Here is a 21245-nt window from a genome sequence, read left to right as displayed (position 1 = left end):
TTATCCCCCCCACCCCCAAATCCCTCTCTATCACCAGGCAGCCTCCAGCAAACACAGATCTCATGCTCCTTGTTGCCACCCGGTCTCGGCTCTGCACCTCATCCTGTGTGTCAGGATATAATCAAGACAACATAAAACACAATAGAGGGCAGACGGTGACAAACAAAACAAGACAGAGGGCTTCTGAGGAGCCTAAAGGGGGGACTTGTGCAATGAATTCCAAACAGATTCAGAAGCATGTAAAGCAGGAAATATGTACCCTGTGTTAGAGATACATTTGTGTCAGTGGTTCCCACAGTACAAGGTCCAAATGTCAGTTATCATATATTGTATTTCAACAAATGGCCCCCCCAGAAATGGATTATATAAAATCAGGCTCCTCTGCAAGTCAGAAGAGACAATGCGGAGGCCAGCACTTGAGCCGAGGAACCTTGACAAGAGAAAATCAACAGGGGATGTAGAAAAAAGGAATTACAAAAGGACACAAAGTTTTAAGAGCGCCGAATGCAGTCTGTGACCCCACAGGGTTGTTCAAAGTTTCAACCACCTTGACAACAGAGAAAGTACTTCACATTCGGCGTGCTAACTTCCACAGTGTTCGGAGAGCGAGGAGGAGTGTGGGAGACTGCGCTCGGGCTGGCGGACGGCCAGATTCGACGTTTGAAGATGCCTTTTGATCGCGGCTACATATGTTTTTTGTTTTTTTTTTTCCACAACATTAATTAGCGCAGCCAGCCCACAAGACTCATCGCTGCCATCAGAGGCAGCTTTACTTGAAAAAAATTCTCCATTAGCGGGCAAACATGTTCACACACACACACGAGCACACACACACAAACAGAATTGTTAAATACATGAGATCAGCTTTACAGAAGCCCTTGTGAGCGGTAAACAGACATTTACATCAAGTTGGCAGGATGTTAGGACGTGGCAGAGAGCCAGCTCGATGTCGCGAGGAGGCCTCGACTCTCAACTAAACCCTCACCTCACCTCACACATGCATTCATTACAAATGCACTTCATGCAAAACATGTATGTGTTCATCCCACGTCCAGATTTCCTACGAGCAAAGTGCATAATCCAAGTTTGAAGAAAAAGATAAAGCAGGAAACCGTCCCCCAACATGTTGCCCGCCATCATATCAATAAGTACACGAGACATGTTTAAACTTTATCTATCCAGTTTATTCTTTCTCAATAAAAGAAAAAAGGTTGGAAAGGGGAAGCCAAAAGTAAAGCAATGGAAACAAAAATGTCAATTTTTTCCACGTTCATCTTCCAGTTGTCGTAACCATATTACAACCGAGAAGAAGAGAAAATAAGCAGCTCTACTATAAAGTGTAAGGGAAACGCAAAAAAGGAGTTAAATAAGGTTTTTCTTTAAGATACAGAATATTCATTCATTATTCATCTTCTGTTCATTCCTCCCACAGTCCGCCAGGAAAACGTTTGGAGGGTAATTATTTGCTGATTTTAACTTTCAGCGCTCTGCTCACCACGGCCGCCGCCCCCCTCGTCTGAAGCGAGAAAGAGGGAAGGGGGCAGGAGGGAGCAGAGAGGAAAGGAAAAAAAAATAGAGCAATCAATACTGGGGAAGATGAGAAAAGGATGGTGAAAGGGCGGGAGGAGGAGAATGCATGTGAGCGCATCATGCTAGCTCTGAATGGAAACACATTAACGCACTGATCCAAGGAGTGGAAAACCCAAACAATATGAAGTCTCGTATCAAAGTGTCACCTTAGAAATGTGGATAACTGAAATGAAGGCCTAAGACATTACGAGTAACCTGAACTTTTAACAACTATCACCCATTTTGAACAGGAACCATCTCAACTTCAGTCCGAACTCGACCTGTACAGCAAACGTTTCTGCCTGCTCGTGCTCAATGTGAACAACAGCCGAGCACACGAATCGACAGAAGTGTGTATTCACAAAAAGCATAATTATGTTTGGATGTGTAGAAAGCAGTCACTTTAGGTCCGGTCGTGAATCGTACACACTTTCATGCACGTCACATATTGTAAATGTCGTCTTCCTGTCGTTTCGTCCAGCACGCGTTGCTGAAAAAGAGTCTTTTGTGTGTGTGTGTGCGTGTGTGTGTGTGAGAGAGAGAAGAAAACATGTCTTCATGTGGGAGGGCTGTGGAGGGGGGAAAAAAACGAGGGAAAGACTGAGCAGAGAAAAGGAAGACAGAGAAAATCTGCAAACAATCTGAGTCCTGATCAATCACATCCCAAAGGTGAAGATAGATCCGTGTGCAATCCGAAGACAACCAGCTCACTCCCACCTAAAATTAAAGGTGGATTTACACATTCAAACCCAGTTTCATTAGCCGTCGTGGCGTCCTCAACAAAGCAGAAATGCCTTTGGAGCAAACCTGAAACAAACAAATAGTGGCGCAAAGGGTGTCCAGCGGTAGAAAAGAGAAGGATGCAAGTTGTTGGGGGGGAGGTGAAGATTGGGCTTTGATATCCTGATAACCTGAGGTCGATGATTAACAGGTGTTTCTAAAAGTTTAGGGGGAAGTGGACGGCCAGGGGAGTAAGACACTGACTTAAACTGAGGCTGACTAGCTCGGTTTGCTTCAAAGTCCACGCTCGTCTCAGAGAACAAAGCAGCTCTGTCTGATTTTGAGGTAAAGAGCACAGTCTGCCATCCCTTCATCCTCCTCTGCCTCGTCGTTCGTTTTTCTTTTCTTCTTTTGAGGTAAAGAGTTTAGTCATAAACTGGCTTCCAAGACAAACATTTGTATAAAGCGTTTGTATTTCTTCTCTTCATCCTTTTATTCATTCTTACTCCGCTCACTTGTGTGTAGCCAGGAGCTCGCAAATAAGTGAAGAAATTCTGTATTTCCTTTTTCCCCAAAAGGCATCTTAGCAGCAGGGATATGATCAAGCCAACAGAAGCAGAATACAATGGGAGTAACAGTGGGATCCCCCCCCCCCCAAAAAGGAGCGAGCATAATTTAAAAAGAAAAGAAGTGGAGGTTTGTATCCAAAAAATCCTGGAAAAATCTTGAAAAAACAAAAATGAAAGGAGGAAAAAAAAAATTATGTAATCCCTGTTAGTGCTAAGACACTGTCTGAACACCGAGATTCGAGGAAAGGGGGGGAAAGTCGCTCAGGAGCATTCCTCTCCGATGCGCTGGCACGAGCGGCCCACCTTGCGGTCGAGCTTGACCATCTTGAGGACGGCCTCCTGGCGGCCACGGCCCAGGTGGTCGAACAGACACTCGTGTTGCTCCGGGAGCCGGTGGAGCATACAGAAGACGTAACCTGGAGGGTGGGTGGAAGAGAGGGAGACTGGTTAATCTGGCTGGCTCAGCAAATATGTATAAATGTCACCGTGACACAAGATATATAAACATCTTTGTAAGCATATCACATGAATTACTTATTTCTGAAACCACTACAATCCATACAAAAGCAACAAATACTGTGCATGATAATAACCTCCTTTCAAATGTGCCAGCCTTCCTTTTAAACAGCCAAGGGCAGATAATATTTAAAGCTCTGCAGCAGCGCCATTGTGCAAGGTCTGGCTACCAAAGAAGACATTCCGGTTGATAGCTTCCTTTTCTGAATCCATTGAACAAAGGCAGACAACCCTCATCTCTCTCATTGACTCTCTGCCTCTACTGTAGCGCTCTCCACAAAAGGCCCTGCCACTGTAGGAGGCTCGATAAGCTCGGAGAAGCTCGTTAGCTCTCATCGTCTTCAATTCCTTCATTAATACACATAATAACACTGCTGGCATTCAATGAGCGGTGATTAAAAGCCCAGTTTGACAGCTGGTTGCTAAGCTATTATAACCTCTGTGATTACAGTGCACACGGACGAAGCGGAAAAGGGAGAAAGTTGTGTAACATTCGGGTCTTTTAAAATGGATGTTTCATGCAAACACATATCAATTTATTCCACATGCAAAAAAACAAAACAAAAAAAAACACAAACATGATTTCCCTAAGAGCAGCCAATAGCAAAAGAGTTTAACTGCCTGAAAACAATTGTTGCAAATTTAAATGCACCCACTTCTAAGACATTCAGATCTCTTTTGCTGCGCTACTTTCACAAAGTTTGAAATAACAAACTGATTTGGTTGAATTCCCACATTAGACATCCCGAATCACATATTCTCCACCAGGCCCTGCTGGCTGAGGTTTTTGTAACTTCACTGTGAATCAAGGTTTTAAAACATAAATGAGCTGGAAGGACGTTTAGTGATTAGAGAAATGCTTTCGGGTAATATGATAAAACCCCATGTGTGTACAGTGAGTCTCAAGTATTCAACATTTTGAATGCATTAAATCTAAGCTGTCTTGCATATTTATTCTATCTAAAAGGTAAAAAGGAAAACAGGAGAACGGGCAGCTGTAAAAGCCACACACACACACACACACACACACAGCCTTTTAAATATAAACAGATATTGTCGTAAGGACATTTATTAATTGGCTAATTATTAAAGTGGTTTTCACCATCCCAGCCGCTGCCAAATGGACTGCAGCCATGCTGCTATTATAATGTATGGTACGACTAAGTGATAATTTACTCAACCTACTGTAAACTATGAATACAACAGCTTATTTTTACACTTGTTTTTTATTTTTTCATGCTAGAGCCACGTTCAGCGTAGAAAGTAAAAAATTAAAACACATCAGTATTGAAATAATGCTGATTTAATTTGCATTATTGTGGAATTTTGGCCCTCTAGCTGAAGCCTGGTCACACTCACTGCTAAGTAGCTCTGATTTGAAACAAACCACATTTACAGCCATCAGTGGAAGAAAGCAACTAAGTACATTTACTCAAGTACAAATCTGGGGTACTTGTACTTTACTTGAGTAATTCCACTTAATGTGAGTTTATACTTCTACTTCACTACATTTTCATCTCACTATATTTGTTTTAATAGCTTTAGTTACTTTACAGATTACAATGTTTACGCTAACCGTCTAATGCAAATCGTGTTATTCAAAATGTAGTGATTTTTTTTTTATGTTTCAGATCATCTGGAGGATTACATATTCCTTTAACTGTCGAGTAAATTCTTCTCAAATCCTCTTACACATTAATGTACCAGTAATACGGCAGCTGTGGATCAGAGGTAGAGCCAGCGTCTTATTATCAGAAAGTTCGATTCCCCTGCTCTGCATGTCAAAGTGTCTTTGGGCAAGATACTGAACCCCAAACGGCTCCTGATGTGCTTGTTGGCACCTTGCATGGCAGCCAACACCATTACTGTATGTATGTATGAGATACTGTCAGTTGCTTGGACAAAAGCATCTCCTAAATGGAAAATGTGATATTAAACAAAAAATATAACTTATAATGGGGACCAGTTTTTACTCTATATCATGTATTACTATGTATTACTCACATGCTGACTATACCATTCATCTGAAGGGTAAGTTGTAACAGCAGATGGCTACACAGTGTGACAACATTAGATCAGATATTCCGCTGGAGCTACCCCTTCCTCCCTCCATTTAAACTCTGAAAAGCATTTGTGCTTTCATCTCATTATCAGACCTTCTTGGCTTACACTGTGAGACATTCTTCAGAACCATTAGCAAAGTAATCTGCAATTACTGCAATAGTCAGAAATCACTATAATTTCCACCATTTCCCCTTCAGTCTGTAAAAAGCGTGTTTTCATAGTAAGCATTGGACTATTAAGGACGGACAGCCCGTGCATTAAGCAGCGCCTGGTGGAAGAAACAGGCAAGTCAATTTCCAATTTAGAAATTATTGCGTGGGTTTAAGCAGATGGTCTTTAAGCTGTGAAGAGCTGTGACTTTTTAAGTACTTTAATTTGTATGCAAACAAGTTGATTAGCAAGCCAAGTATTGGTTTAAACTGCATTAGTGTTCGTGGTAATTGGCTTATGTTTTATGTGCAATGTGAAACATTCAGGCTTTCTGTAATGGTCCCCTAAGGCAAGCAAAAGCACTCTGGTCATTGACATTTCCGTCAACACACAAACACACACACAAAGGTAGCTGATGCAGTTTCCGCCACACTGGATGAGAAATTTACTGAACTGTCAACAAGTTAACAAACAAGATGTCTTTATGTGTTTATGAGGCCAATATTAACCAAAGAAAAACTCATTTGTAACTTTGTGCACATGCAGGGAGTTCAGCCGAGGTCTTTTACATCAGCTACCACTATTTAATGTGTGTGCGAGCCTGTGCATGTTCCATATGTGCGCTAATGTATGTTTTACGTGTGTGTGGAGGTGTATTGTCGTACCACAGCGACAGGAACCCAGCTCTTGCTGTACCAGCTCCAGTTTGGTTTGGCAGCGATGGCAACGTTTGCGGCTCCGCTGTTTGGAGCCGCTGCGAGACGAGGATGATGATGATGATGCGGACGAGAACGATGACGAGGACTCCTCGCCCTCCGGCACCTCACCCACTCTCACTCGCTTCTCGGGTGAGACGTCACTTTCTGACTCTGAGGCTGAGGACACAAGTAAGCACAGGCTTTTATTATTAGCTTGTTAGCTAATGCAGCTGCAAACTTTTATACTTCATGTTTTGTCCTTTTCACAAAAGTGAAAGAATGGGTGTCTAGAGGCATTGTTGATGAAGTCTGGAGCTAAGTACAAGATAAAAAGTAAAACCTTGATAGCTGAGTAGTGTGTATTAGACATCTTTATTATATTTCCTTTGGGCAAAAACTTGTCTATTCAATTCACACCTGTGTCCCATCTGTCTATAGTCTATTGCAGCCAAAATTATATGAACACTGACGTATTAGCAACCTAAAATTTTAAGATGTTAATGTATGAAAAGGCAGAGATAGATATGAAGAAGTCAGTTTTGTATTGCAGACAGACACAAAAGCAAATGAAGGTTAATCGATCTGCTAGAAATGGTCTTCCATAATTAATCTACCAATATAGCTGCAGCCAAACCCTCTCCAATTTTTATTACTCCCCTACCCACATAATAATCCAAAAAGCATTCATCTCCTGTGTGTGCAGGGCAAAAGCTTTGACTAGAATTTCAAGAGAAAAAACTTAAGACCTCCGATGACTCTTCATAACAACTTTCATTTAAATCATAAAGACGTCATGTCTGATTTATATGTGACCTGCAACTGTGAGAGAACAGATGATGGCACAATAGAACAAAAGCACCTCTTAAATAAAATAGGCGTTTCTGGGATTAATGGTCGTCCTGCATTAGTAAACAGTCAACCCAGCGCATGAGACTGGAAGAGCATGCAGCGAGTTCCACTGGTTGGCTAGAATTTAAACTCAGCTTTTCTCATCAATCCTGCAGACTTTTTCCCCAGTCCAGCCGAATGCTGATCAGCGCTCAATAAATCTCTGAGAACTAGGCCAAGCTGAGCAGCCAGATCCCCCTAGCCTGCCCCATCGATCCCCTTGTATGTGTGAGTGTATGTGTGTCTGTACATGTGCAAGTGCATGACGCAGAAAAAGGAAAAAAAAAAAAGAAATAAAACTGCCTGCCTGTCTTATGTTATCCTGGTGAATCTCAGTGGCCAAATTACACAGACCAGCACGACAAATTGTAATGTGCTTCAAAACAACATACGAAGGCACAGATGAACACATTTGCGCTGTTAACTGATTCAGAAGTATTAAAACGTTGCACAGAGCAAAGTCAAAGTGTATCCCAGCTTTAACTGAAATAAAGAGCGCACCATTTAGAGACGCTGTCATATGTGAAGCGTCAACTGAGCCACGGCACACGGTTTAAATGGCGCTGTGTGTGCATGTGTGTGCTCGCATTATCCCGCAGCATTAGACAAGGGATCAACGTGTTCACACACCATCGCTGAACCTCGCCTACTCTGCAGTTGTCTTAAGTCATGTGCAAGTGCTCACGTGTGCGAGAGCAGCAGGTTGTGTCACCTAAAGGTGAAAGCTCCATAAAGGGAAAATCTACACAAGAAGAAAGTCTGCACCTGTCCCTCTCAGCTTAGTCAGTGGTGCTCATGATGCTTTTGTCTGCTCGCATGCGCATGTTTCAGTTTTGATCTGAAGTCTGTTTCTTTAATTTGTAGAATCAAACACAGGACCTTCTTGTTGTGAAAGTCACTGAGTTACAATGCTCCTTTCTTTGTGACCTTTTTTTATTTTTAATCTTTACCTCATGACTAATTAATTCTATGTATATACTGTGTATATGTTGCCAGCCTTCACATAGCAACCATATGATAGGCTTTACATTCACATTGTGCTATTGCATCCCCACTATCCTTCCCTCTGCTGTTTCCACTGGAGGAGCCATTAACCTGGCCATTTTGAGATCAATTCACTGTCAATGAAGTCACAGCGTCCTCTGATCCAATGTTTTAAGTGGACATGACAAGCAGACACAGTAATGGACGTTACAATGGCAGAGCTGAGGCATACCTGACTCAAAGGAGCGTTTTGTGGGAGTGGAGAGTGAACTGAAGACTGCGTCTGTGCTGGATACTTCTGAAAAGAGAGACAGATTGAGCAAAAGGAAGAGAAAGAGAGGTGAGAAAGTAATATTAAAGAGAAGAGAGGACATAAAGACATTGGTTTCCTACTTCTGAGACTTTTGTGAAGAATATTTAAAAAAGGCTGCAGGATGTGATGATTTAGAACAGACAAATAAATATTTCAACAATAAACCATCTAAGAAAAAAGAGAGAATATAATAGCACAATGTACAAGAAAATCCTTACATTTATACAACACATACTATGCACACACTTCCACACATAATATACTCTAAAAATAGAACTCATAAAGAAGCCAAGCAGACGTGTTAAAAAAATAAAGCTAAACTGCAACTGATTGACAGATTAGGTCACGTGTCGGGTTGCCCTGAAAAGGAACACAGTTTATAAATCATAAAAAGCCTGGGGAGCTGATAGTGAGTCGTCTGGTGGTTGCCCGGATACCGCAGTACCTTTTTCTCCACACGGCAGCAGGATAAAAAAGACCATGACTGGAGAGTGTGGAATCCTTTATTATGCAGCGAGCCTGTTTTTTCAAAGGGACTGTGATAGATATCTGTGACGGGGAGCTGGCAGCGTCCACGTGTGCAGACTTGATGCCAGTCAAGAGAAGGTTGATACCAAACTGATACAGGTCAAACAGTTTGTGGAAAATTCATCAGACAAGTGTACAACTTTTTAAAAATATACTGCAGTTGTTGTATTTATAACTTAAATACAACTCCTTGACTTTTCCTAGAATGGTTATTTTCAGCATTTCTTCGGGTTATAAAGTAATTGATGGAGGCTGATGAATAATTAGTCATTCATTTTAAAAGGGTTGCTTACTGAATTAACTACTGGACAACTAAGTGGAAGTTTTATCATAATGGTTCATCAGTGAGGGAATGTTTATGAATGTTGTCACTGTAATTTGTTGGTGAATTACAGTTCGGCGAGGGTTTCTATCTAAAAATCTGCATCACATCATCATGTGTTTCACTGAAACTACCACTACCTTAACGGAAGAGCAGGCTGCTGTGGGGAAATTTTCACCAGTTCCACACATGTGCTTGGTAGCCACTTTATTGTCCTGTCCTGGATCGGCCTCCACAAATAACCCTGTCACTGTACAGCTATGACCGATGCTCTGGCAATTGTAGGTGTCCTCTTAAAACCTTCACTTCTGAACGGATAACCTTTCCTATCATTCTCTCTATCTGTGCCATGAGGACAAATATAGCCAGGGCAGGGGCACTGCAGCTGCTGCTGCTTCGGTTGGCAGAAACAAGTATCAGTCTTCTCTAGAAAGAGACACTCTCCGCTGGAACTTTCAGTGGTTTGTGGTGGTTTTGGAGCACTAATATTTGTATTTAAACACACACATTACATTCCCTTTAAGTTGTACACTTTAGAAAAGAACTATCTACTCATCATAGGTTTAAGAAAAAATAGGGCACATAATATCTCTTGATGAACAATGGCCCGAGGAAAATCACTCATAAAGAGATAGTAAAGAGGTCATGGCAGTCTGCGAGGAGAAAAGAAAACCGATTCATTCTTGGGCGATTAACTGCTGTCTTACCGTCCTGAGCAGGTAGAGATGACGCCGCCGTCTCTTCTGGCGAAGGTTCTTCTGATGTGTTAGGCACCGACATCAGTGATTGACTAATGCTGCTGTTTGTGTCATTACAGAATATGTCTCCTTGGCTGCTGCTGGAGCTCGAGGAGGCCTTTGAGGCACGATCATCGTCTGGCTGTTTCTTCTGAATGTCTGTGGAAAAAAAAAAAGAGAGAGATTACCAGCTCTGGGACATGAAGGGGTCATTAACTTGGACAGTAGGCCAAGCCAGTGTGGCACAGGGGGCACTTGGTTGCATCTTTGGATGATGCTCAGTTTCATTTACAGACAGTTGTACCATGTTACAGTTAATTCATTATTGTGTAAATGGACAGTTTTCTACTCACTGTTTCTGTCAGAGGCTAAACAATAGCCTGACTGAGACTTGAGCAAAAGTCCCACGCTCGAAGGTTTCTAAAGAGTCATAAATTACAAAGGACAAATCTCTCACCTTTTTGTCAAACAGTTACTGCTTCCTGTTTTTTTTTTTTTTATCAAATACCAACAAAAACGTCAACTTCTAGTTTGAGACAGGCAGGGTATACAGTTTATAGCTGAAGTGAAAATGGTAAAATGAAGTTTGAAATGATTGTTTCTTAAAACTACTTCATAACTATCTGTACAGAAGATAAGAGTTATGGGTGAGGATAGCACTGCATGTTACCCTCCCAATTTTCTTTTTCAAACTTTTTCTCCACTTTTGATAACTTCAAGGCCCGTCTCTCCAGAACAGCTACAGACGTGAGGTCGGTCTTTGACCCCCAGCTTGCTCTACACAAGTCTACAGTAAGACACAAGGTCGGGCGACCAAACAAGCACACAAACGTGAGAGCTTACCTGCAAAACATTTTGAGCAGAGATTCATAGTTTTGCTCGACCTGAGGAAAACAGCACAAAAGGGGAAACGTGTGAGTAAAAATTGCTTGTATAAGAGTTCCAAAAGATATGCAAGCACATTTTGCTGGTGGGTCTCCACACAGCGAGAGTAACGTGTTTCCATGACCCCGAGTCCCAGGCTGAGACTTTCTCATCTCTATTTCTCATCTGGGATTGTGGTAGGGGAAAAAGATGAAGAGGGCGATCCGGGCTCCGGTATTAAATTATTCACTGAATCCAAAGCTGCTATGGTATGAGGCTATCAGAGGCTAAGTACTAGTCAAGCTTGGAGGCTGCCTTAGCTGAGGTGTGACTTTTTTTTTTTCCTGTATATCCTGCAACCTATACAGGAACATTAAATATTAAACTACCAAGTAGAAATGAAAAACCATACACTTCTTTAACGGATATCCAGGGCCATCCAAGTTGCAGATAGTAAACACTCTTAATGTAATTACAGATGTAGAGAGGTCATTTTGATTCAACATCAAGCAGGGAGCCCCAAACAAGCTGACAAACGCTGCCTGTACTTCTAGCTGTAAAGCAACAAAGAGTCATAGTAAAAGACAAACAACCAGATCTGCTTTTCTGTGTGTCTGAATGTTTCCAATCTTTCTTGACAAGTTTTTCTGCCCCCCCCCCATGATCAAATGTACCTAATTTAGCTTTAAAAATAAGCTGCAAGAAAGTCATCTTTCATTTGATTTTGAATACATTTTTACATTTGTCAGGAATATTATTTTGCCTTGGGTATAGCTTGCAACAAACACTGGCTCTGACAATATGATACCAATAGAGGAGAAGGTGGTGGTTTGTTCTTTGGCTTAATTTTGCAAACCAACAGTTGATTTCCCACAGAAATTTTAAAGCATCCAGCCTGTGTTGGCAATGCGCACATCCGACATGACACCCACTCAGCTGTTCTGAGAGACATGAACGGGGAATATTACAAACTTCATTAACTTTCCCCTCTTTGGATTTCAACAGAGGAAAATGATCTGCTACCTAAACGTACTTTTCCCTTCCTCATCGTGGATGAAGATTGTTTCGAAATCGCTGTCATTACAGGGTTGATCACTGAAGCTTTGTCGATTTCAGTGGCACAACTCTTTCACAACAGATGGCTCTGGCTTTCCTCTGAGAGGGCTCCTCTCATTTCCTCTCCAGCCCTCGTCCTTGCTGTCTGCGCACTGAGCGTGACGGTCGCTGCTATCAGTCACATTCTATTTATTTTGGGTTCTTCGTTTCACACCTTTGTCCTCATTTCTAAATGTAGGGTCAGCTGCAGTCGACCTGAGGACTGTCCGTCAGTCTGCTGGTGTGTGTGTGTGTGTGTGTCGTCTTGGGTATGAAAGAAAAAAAGGGGGAAGAAGAATGAAGGATAGAGGAGAATCATCAACATGGGACACAGGCAGAGAGGAAGCCGATGCTGGGTAAACAACAAGTCACATCCTGTTGTCAACTTTTCAAATCAGAGGTAATCAAATCACTGATTAATTAGGGAATTACAAGAGGTAAGAAAACGCAGGAAATAACATGTGGGGAAAGAAACCGATGCATGCTTGTTAAGCTTGGTGAAGTGCACACAATCAGCCTATTTCTTGGCTGGCCCACTGCTGTTACTAATGAGAGCATCTGATTGGAACAGACAGGAAGATGGGCTCCGTCGCCTTCGTGCTGCAGTTTGAGTGACACAAGCAGTGAAATTAAAAACGACTTCCTAAATACAGATAGAAGATTGTTAATAGAGAACATGCACTGACATTCTGTCACCCACGCACATCACTGAAATAGTTATTAGACAAACACTTACGCATGTGGTATAAAACAGTGACAGAGAAGTGCTCACCAACCCAGAGATTATACTCTACAGGTCTACATGGAGCTGCAACTGTTAGTTCATTAATCCATCGATTGATTGAAAGAAAATGATTTCCCAACTGTTTTGATAATCAGTTACTTCTCCTCAGTAGTTTTTCAAGTAGCAATACCAAACATTTCCCGATTAAATGTATGAATAAGCTGCTTTTCTTTGTCACTGATGATAGTACATGAAGAGTCTTTGCTTTTTGGACTGTTGGCTGGACAAAAGAAGCAATCTGAAGACGTCAATTTGGACTCAGGGAAAATGTGGGCAGTTCTGTCTTTTTTTCACTGTCATCACCTTGTTATTAACCAACATTTTAAAAATCGATTTTCCCTGAATGCATGTCAACTTATGCCCGGCAGGCCTTCAGGGTTTGCAATTCGCTGGAAGAAACTCAGCTTCTATTGATCTGAAACATTCTTATGAAAAGTAACGTAGGGCTAGTTGATAGATTAACTGATAAAGCAGTTGCTTGACTCATTCTGTGTTCTCTATAGTATTGACAACAGAAATCTTTAGCGCTTTCCAGCATTACTGTAAAAGCTTTGAGAAATCTTCTTTTTCCCCTCATGTATCCCACACAGTTAACTGAAAACAGGACAGGCTGTATATGATATAAACATATTTTGGCTACCCTAACTATTTGTACAGTATGATGAAGTGTCTGCACAAGGGATACAACTTAACACAACTAGACAAAAGATGCTGTGAATCATGAGGTGATGTGTCAACTGGTTTCAGTCTCTGAAATATCTCTGAATGTAAAGGCCTAAATATTCAAGGCAAGAAGGCATTCAATATCCTTTTCTACATTCTGAAAGACCTGCATAAGCCACATTGAGTGTAGCTCTGCCAAATATGCTCAACCCAGCTTTCTGATTTTACTAAAAAGCACTCTGCAGCAGGATCAACATTAAGAGGCACAGAGTCACCTGTCTGACACCGGATTTGAGAACAAAAGCGGTCTTTCTTTCCCTCCCTGTCAAAGATCTTTTTGAGACAATCAAGCCTTCTGCTCGCAGGGATACACAACAAAAGTACGTTCCAGCATTAAACTCTTGCTGAAATGTCAGATGCAATTATGCTTTATAAGCCACGGAGCAATCACAACAGAGCCATTGTGCACCTGGATGTGCATCTTCAAAAAACAAGTTTTAGGCAGAAGGAGACACGTGGAAGTCAAACTGTATGAAAGAGACACGTGAGAAGTGATCGCACTGATGCTATGCGACAACCTGAATGAACTTGTGTTGAAAATGTTGTCATACATCATGCTGACAAGTCTGCAGCATACAAAACAGCTCGCAGGTGATTCCTACCGATTCCCATTTATTTTCCATTCAGAACCCAATAATGTAATATAACAGTCCTCCTGTCCTACAGGTGATCCAAAGACCCCCACACATTTCACAACAAAGCCTATTGGAGTCTCACTCCAGTGCTGTAGTCCTTCATCAAATCATTCATAACCAGGCAACAAGCACCTATTCAAAATACAGGTGAGAAATTCAGCCTGCTTTTAACAAAAAAAAAAAAATCAAGGACAGTATCAGTGCCTCATCTTTTGCTCAGTGTATCCTCAATATCTCTCAATGCATTGTGTTCTGGTAAACAGTGTAATGACACATCTTGGCAACCACTATCAACTAATAAAGTCAGATTATATCACACATTTTATCAATTAGGAATGTATGCAGACATGTTCTCTGAGGTGTTACAGATAAATGGCAGTTTAATGGATATACACTATATTGCCAAAAGTATTCACTCATCCATTCAAATAATTGAAATCAGGTGTTCCAATCATTTCCATGGCCACAGGTGTATAAAAGCAAGCACCTAGGCATGCAGACTGCTTCTACAAATATTTGTGAAAGAATGGGTCACTCTCAGGAGCTCAGTGAATTCCAGCGTGGTACTGTGATAGGATGCCAAAAGTCCAGTTGTGAAATTTCCTTGCTCCTAAATGGATTCCACAGTCAACTGTCAGTGGTATTATAACAAAGTGGGAGCGACTGGGAACGACAGCAACTCAGCCATGAAGTGATAGGCCACACAAAATGATGAAGCAGGGTCAGTGGATGCTGAGACACATAGTGTGCAGAGGTCGCCAACTTTCTGCAGAGTCAATCGCTGCAGACCTCGAAACTTAATGTGGCCTTCAGATTAGCTCAAGAACAGCGCATAGAGAGCTTCATGGAATGGGTTTCCGTGGCTGAGCCGCTGCATCCAAGCCATACAAGAGCAAATGCAATGCAAGGCGTTGGATGCAGTGGTGTAAAGCACACCACCACTGGACTCTAGAGCAGTAGAGACGCGTTCTCTGGAGTGACGAACTACGCTTCTCCATCTGGCAATCTGATGGACGAGTCTGGGTTTGGCAGTTGCCAGGAGAACAATACTTCTCTGACTGCACTGCGCCAAGTGTAAGGTTTAGTGGAGGGGGCATTATAGTGTGGGTTTGTTTTTCAGGAGCTTGGCTTGGCCCCTTAGTTCCAGTGAAAGGAACTCTGAATGCTACAGCATACCAAGAGATGTTGGACAATTCCATGCTCCCAACTTTGTGGGAACAGTTTGGGGATGGCCCCTTCTTGTTCCAACATGACTTTGCACCCGTGCACAAAGCAAGGTCCACACAGATGTGGATGAGAGAGTTTGGTGTGGATGAACTTGACTGGCCGGCACAAAGTCCTGACCTCACCTCAACAGAACACGTTTGGGATGAATTAGAGCGGAGACTGAGAGCCAGGCCTTCCCACCCAACATTAGTGTGTGACCTCTCAAATGCGCTTCTGGAAGAATGGTCAAAAATTCCCATAAACACACTCCGAAATCTTGTGGAAATCCTTCCTAGAAGAGTTGAAGTTGGTATAGCTGCAAAGGGTGGACCCACGTCATATTAAACCTTTCGGGTTAAGAATGGGATGTCAAACTCATATGCGAGTCAAGGCAGGTGAGCCAATACTTTTCCCAATATAGTGTATTTAAAGCTAACCTGACACATTTTTTGTTGTTTTGTAGCCCATGTGGTGAAGTACAACATCACAGCTTGCACTGAAAACTCTAGTAACTTCAAACCTCCTCCAAGTTTTCAATGTCAGATACTTGATCATAAACTCGACATTTTGACAGGGGCTGCATGACTGCACCATTAGTTTTGGTCCATCAAATTCAGGGAGAAAAGGCAGGTTCAGCTTGGCCTTCAACAGCTTGGCTAAGTAGCTGATCAACTGTATGACCTATAAAAAGTCATTAAATTGGGAAATATGCTACCTTATTTTATTCTAAAGACCTTATTTTGTCTTACCGGCATTTAAAAAGATATTCAGTTTACTATCACAAAAAAAGTATGATGCATGGTGCAGTAGGTGGACTTCTGCCATTTAAAAAAAAAATTTTTTTTACATAAAACAAATACCTGATTTATAATAAATGTTGTTTACATTTTTGATAATCACCCAGTCAATTAATTGTACCACTCTGAAGGATACATGTGATGAACACTGGTCCATCAGATGATCCAGGCAATGAAATGGGACACAGTTTTGTGTATACTAGAGTTAATCAGTGCCTGCAGTGTGTGGTAAGCTTAGTTTGACATACCTGTTTCCTTTTTTTTCTTTAAATTATCTCTCACATCATGCAGCAGTATATATACTGTTTTCATGGTATAACGTGGTATGAAAATCGAAGGGTATCATAACATGTGCATTTACTGACCTGCGGTATTGAATTTGAATATGTTCCTGTCATTCAAAAATATTTCAAGTTTCAAGTTTTTTTGTCTGTCAGGGCAAAAGTATAATACAGTGTTTGTTCAACCAAAAAACCTATAACATTATTAAGGATGTGATACTGTTTTTCATTGTGATACAATGAAACTATGATATTTTCAGACAGTTGTTGTACTTTGAAAATCTGATATGTCACGATGTCTGAACATCATCTACAGCGTCAGTCTGTGTGTCTGTAAACCAAAACACCCATGTGAGCAAATGTGAAACTTTTGTATCTTAGTTTTCTGAAACAGACTCCATGATGCCATGATTGTGATGCACAATGCACGGACAGACTGACCCCCAGTGAACTTTAATCAAGTGGATCATCACGTCCTTATGAGAAAGCGTTTAGAAATATCTTTAGATGCTGTCACTTGAAATCTGGTGACTGACATTACAGTAGCTTTTGTTTCACATCATTTCCATGCTTATCCAAGCAGTCAGTGGGTGAGCTGTCACTTCAAAACAGATCACTCCCTAATGCAAGCAAACAGTGAATTGGTCGCCTTAGCGTACTGAGGCAGCTCTGGTAGCTTTTATTATAATAATGGGGAAAGAAATCAACATTTATATGGAGTCTGACTAATATTAGAATGCTGGGGCTGATGCCAATAATAATAATGATAGGAATGTAAAATAATTCAGATATCAGTAACAGTTGTTTAACTATAATAAATGCAATTACTTGAAATTATCTCAAGCATCTTTTTCTGCTAAAATAACTTTTCTCTTAAACTGATATCCACTGTATGTGACACCAACATGTCTCCTAATCTAGAAAATAAATGTGTAGTCCTCACTGGGTAGGCTGGGTGCCACGAGGCCTCAACTTCATAATGCGCCCAATGTTTACAACATAATACAACAAGCCTCTATCTAAAGTTGGACCTTGGTGCCTAGCTTGGCTCATATGGCGACTTTTAGGTTAACCCACCAAAATGAGTAAAGAAACTGCGAATTAACTTCAATTGAATGGACCTCTGGTGTATTTCTAATCACATTTTCTATTTAATGTGTTTTTAAGTATACATCAAATGTAGTCTGTGGGCCTGTATGTGTATTATGTCTAACACACGTGTAGCAGACTGAAATGCCATTGCCTGGTTAACAGAGACACCTGTCTGACAAGTCACGTGAAGTAGTGTTAATATATGTCACAAAAAACCTCAACGTATCTGGGTTAATGTGACACTGTAGTCTAAATGTGTGTGACGTTATGTGTGACACGTTTGTTGTCAGCACATCAGCACATAACTCAGGCTGTTCAGCTCCAACTGGTGAAACCATCAGTGCTAGTTTCCACCCATGTCCAGCTTGAAGTCCAACAGCTGCTCTGTGTTGTTTACCTACAAAACGGCCTCGTTCATAAATACATACTTTAAAAAGCAGCCGGTTTGTTAGCACTGTCACACCTGCCACATTACCTGCAGGGCTAAATCCCACACTCCTGCCCCTGCTGCTCTCTACCTCTCTACAAGGGGGGTTAGCGAGGCCAGCTGGCGTTTAGCTAGCAGCTAATGCTACAAAACAATGGGGAGGGGGGGGTAATAACAAGAAAAGCAGCTCATCCCTGTTTGAGCTGCTAGCGCTGGTGGCTAGCGACTCGGCTAGCTGTTGGCTGAGACAGAAAGCATCTGCAAACAAGACATTTTAAGAGGGTTTTTTTTTCTGGTAAACTTACCCCCAAAAACCGCAGGGGCAGCGCGGGGGTATAACGTTAACGTTGCTCGGAGGCTTGCTGCCCTCGCTCCCCGTGTCCCCCATGTCGGTCTTCCGTGTGAGGCTCTTCGCGTAGCAGGTGAATCCGGGGATGGAGTGAGGGCCTCGTATTTGCGTTCAGATCCCCTGGCTTTTTTTTCTTCTTCTTCTTCTTCTTCCTCTTCTTCTTCTTTTTTTTACGAGTACAGAGTCAACACCCACGGCCAGACTGTCTTTCGGAGTTCCACTAGACGTGGAGCGACTTGCCGACACGAGCGGCCACTGACTCGGTGAAATTAAAGCAGTTTAAGTCGACGTTGAGACACCGGAGCCGTCAAAAGCAGCGACGGACAGAGCCACCGGGGAATCCTGGGCCGATCAGCTGGAGTGAGGAGCAGACCACTGCCAGAGAGGACCGGGGGGGCGAGGGAGCTGTGTGGGCAACTGGACGAACAAAAGTTAAAATGGGGCGTTTGTGCTGGATAGAAAGTGACAAAAGAAATACACTAGGGATATTTTTAACATTGTGTAAGCTAGCATGCCACGTGATTTCAGTAAATCGTTGATTTTAAGGGTTTGATTTTAAGGGGTTAAGATGGTATGGTCCAGACAAAACTACCTACCTACCTACAACTGGAGAGCTCACACCACCGTGGTACAGTGAGTCTCCAGAGTCTTTACCAGCTATATTTTAGGTCAGAAGAAAATGAATTGCTTTCCACAGCAATATCTGCTTTTTTAAAAAATTTTGCAAAATAATGATATAACATGCCATCTATGTTACTGTGGATTTCTGGTGCTTTGGAAAACACAAACCCTTGAAAGGTGTGTTTTTTCTGCTTCCTAAAAGCAGAATATTGGTACAAATTTCCAACTTTACTCTCATAATATTTTTTCTTGGCATGTTCGCTGATTTACATGGCTGAAAATGATGCTTTGTTAGTCCCTTAAGAAAAAATGACAACGTTCTTATAGACCTTCTCCTAGGCACATGCTTATAGTCACAGTAGGAAAAGTACAAGTGTTTAAAAAAAAGGAAATTAATGATGGCAGAATTCTATATACCCACTTCAGTTTCAGATTCCTGGTATTGTCCATGCTTGCTCACTGTTTGTTCAAGCTTACTTACAATACACCCTTTTCACGGGAGACATTTAGCTTTTCAGAGCAGGTAAAGCACATGTGTAATTTCTAAGATTAGTCACGGCTGAATTCCATTCAGTTGATCCGGTTCCAGGAGTCTGGTATTGAGTGGACTCGCTCACTGACATGGCTTACTGGGACCTGTAATAGAAACGAGCCCTTGTTAATGTTCATGGTTCACAGCTGTGCTTTTTCCTGATTTGTCAAAAGTCAAAAATGTCTGCCATGAAGAAATTGGGACTTAATGCACTTTGTGTGATTTTCACAGAAAACACACCCAAATGGAACGCGGCCATTTCAAATGCAATTGATAAGTTGGGATGTCTGCTGTGAGTAGGAGTCAGATAACCCTATGCCTACAAGACAGAACTGTACAAGTGGTTTATTGAATGATCTTTTCACCTTAAATGTCAATTATCTGAATCACTCCCCTCATCCCATCACAGGCCATCATTCTGGATTACCTTGTGTTTGTCAACACTTCAATACGCCACAGAGTAAAATGGATTGATATCCATTTCTTTACTGGCCTTTTGTCTTTTCACTCATTTATCAAAGTTATGATCCAAAGAGACTGAATGAGTAGTGGTGACTCCTGAAATTGAACTGAGCAGCATCATCAGCAGGTCAGTATTTCTCCTTATCCCTTACAGTTCCTGACAAGACACATCTAAAACTGATATTATATAATATTCTATATTATAATTCCTCGCAGCTGTAGCTGTACTTTGAGACTCGGATGCAACATGAAATGCTGAATATCAACATGCCTGTCTCATTTTGACCCATCAGGCAGTAATTTGACCAAGGACCCCATTGTGCATGCATGCTCACTGACATGGCTTTCTTTTACACACACGTAAATAACGCCGAGCCGTTACAATTTTTTATACCATTTTTATTCATTTGAATTCATTTCCACCTTTCTGTTATGACAGTCGAAATACCTGCTGCACATTTTTATCATGCATGTTTACATGCTAGCTTTAGTTTTATCAACCTGCTGATGTTGACATCGTGTCAAAGACAGAAGATCTTGTTCATCTTTAACTGGTATTACGCACATAAGGAATATCAACGAAAAAAAATCAACCAACACAAAAGATCCAGCAGGTTTTTACTGAGGTTTCCAGCCCAGCACCATGTTGATATTTTCACATATGAAGTTCAAACAACATATTTATGACCTGACTTTCATATTTGGAGATGGAGGGGATGGTGGTGGAATATGTTTTTACATATTTTAAGGAGACCTTAGGACCGTTCCCAGCTGTGTTTGTGGCGATGAAACTGGGCGCTTTTCACAAGACCTTGGGACTTCTCCAACGGTGTTTGTGGGTGCCACAGCAGGTATTTTAAGCTAAACGTGATCTTTTCTTAACCCTTACCAAGTGGTTTTTGTACCAAACCTAACCTGCACAAGTACAGCCTTATCACAATGTCAGCTTGAGAATTTAACCTAAAGACATTGACAGTTGCGACATATTGTTTGCGGACTCGTACATTGCCAACATTTATCCAGATGATTTCGTTGGCTAATTCAAGTTAATTAAAAAATTAAAATTAAGTTAAACAGAATTAATAGGTTTATTTGTGAAATTAATCTTGAGCTGTCATTTACTCCCCAAACCCCTGTGCAGCCTGCTGCGATGGAAACCTGGGATTTGGTATTTTGCTAACATCATAGCTGATTACAGCCATGTGCTGTCTAGCTTTGGAACGAGGTTGTTTCATGTTTACAGATATCAATGGTGCTGTCTGCTGCTATAGAAATAACAGCACTGAATTCTGTTTTTCACCTCGAAATGACTTTGAGAC

General features: G+C 41.5%; 1 protein-coding gene across 2 annotated transcripts; it reads right to left on the bottom strand.

Moving 5' to 3' along the window:
• Nucleotides 1-1162: 1162 nt before the first annotated feature.
• Nucleotides 1163-18696, bottom strand: LOC119018401 (AN1-type zinc finger protein 3-like). Of its 2 annotated transcripts, none has more exons than XM_037096044.1 (6): nucleotides 18268-18696; nucleotides 10902-10942; nucleotides 10029-10217; nucleotides 8391-8456; nucleotides 6254-6457; nucleotides 1163-3274 (listed from the first exon to the last, which is right to left on the bottom strand). In XM_037096044.1, the coding sequence occupies exons 1-6, from the start codon at nucleotides 18348-18350 to the stop codon at nucleotides 3120-3122; spliced, it is 738 nt and encodes a 245-aa protein (XP_036951939.1). In that variant the 5' UTR covers nucleotides 18351-18696; the 3' UTR covers nucleotides 1163-3119. The 2 variants fall into 2 exon arrangements, with proteins under 2 accessions (XP_036951939.1, XP_036951938.1); XM_037096043.1 differs by having other exon boundaries at nucleotides 6254-6463; nucleotides 18268-18686.
• Between the last annotated feature and the right edge of the window lie 2549 nt (nucleotides 18697-21245).

This window comes from Acanthopagrus latus, chromosome 4 (genome assembly GCF_904848185.1).
Source record: "Acanthopagrus latus isolate v.2019 chromosome 4, fAcaLat1.1, whole genome shotgun sequence".
In the NCBI taxonomy this organism is placed as follows: domain Eukaryota; kingdom Metazoa; phylum Chordata; class Actinopteri; order Spariformes; family Sparidae; genus Acanthopagrus; species Acanthopagrus latus.
This window is presented reverse-complemented; position numbering and strand designations above follow the sequence as displayed.

Coding starts and splice junctions, on each gene's coding strand:
- LOC119018401 (XM_037096043.1), bottom strand. CDS start 18,350: ATGGGGGACACGGGGAGCGAGGGCAGCAAGCCTCCGAGCAACGTTAAC. Junction 8,457..10,028: donor ATCTCTACCTGCTCAGGACG/GTAAGACAGCAG, acceptor CTCTCTTTTCAG/AAGTATCCAGCACAGACGCA. Junction 6,464..8,390: donor AAAACGCTCCTTTGAGTCAG/GTATGCCTCAGC, acceptor TTGTGTCCTCAG/CCTCAGAGTCAGAAAGTGAC.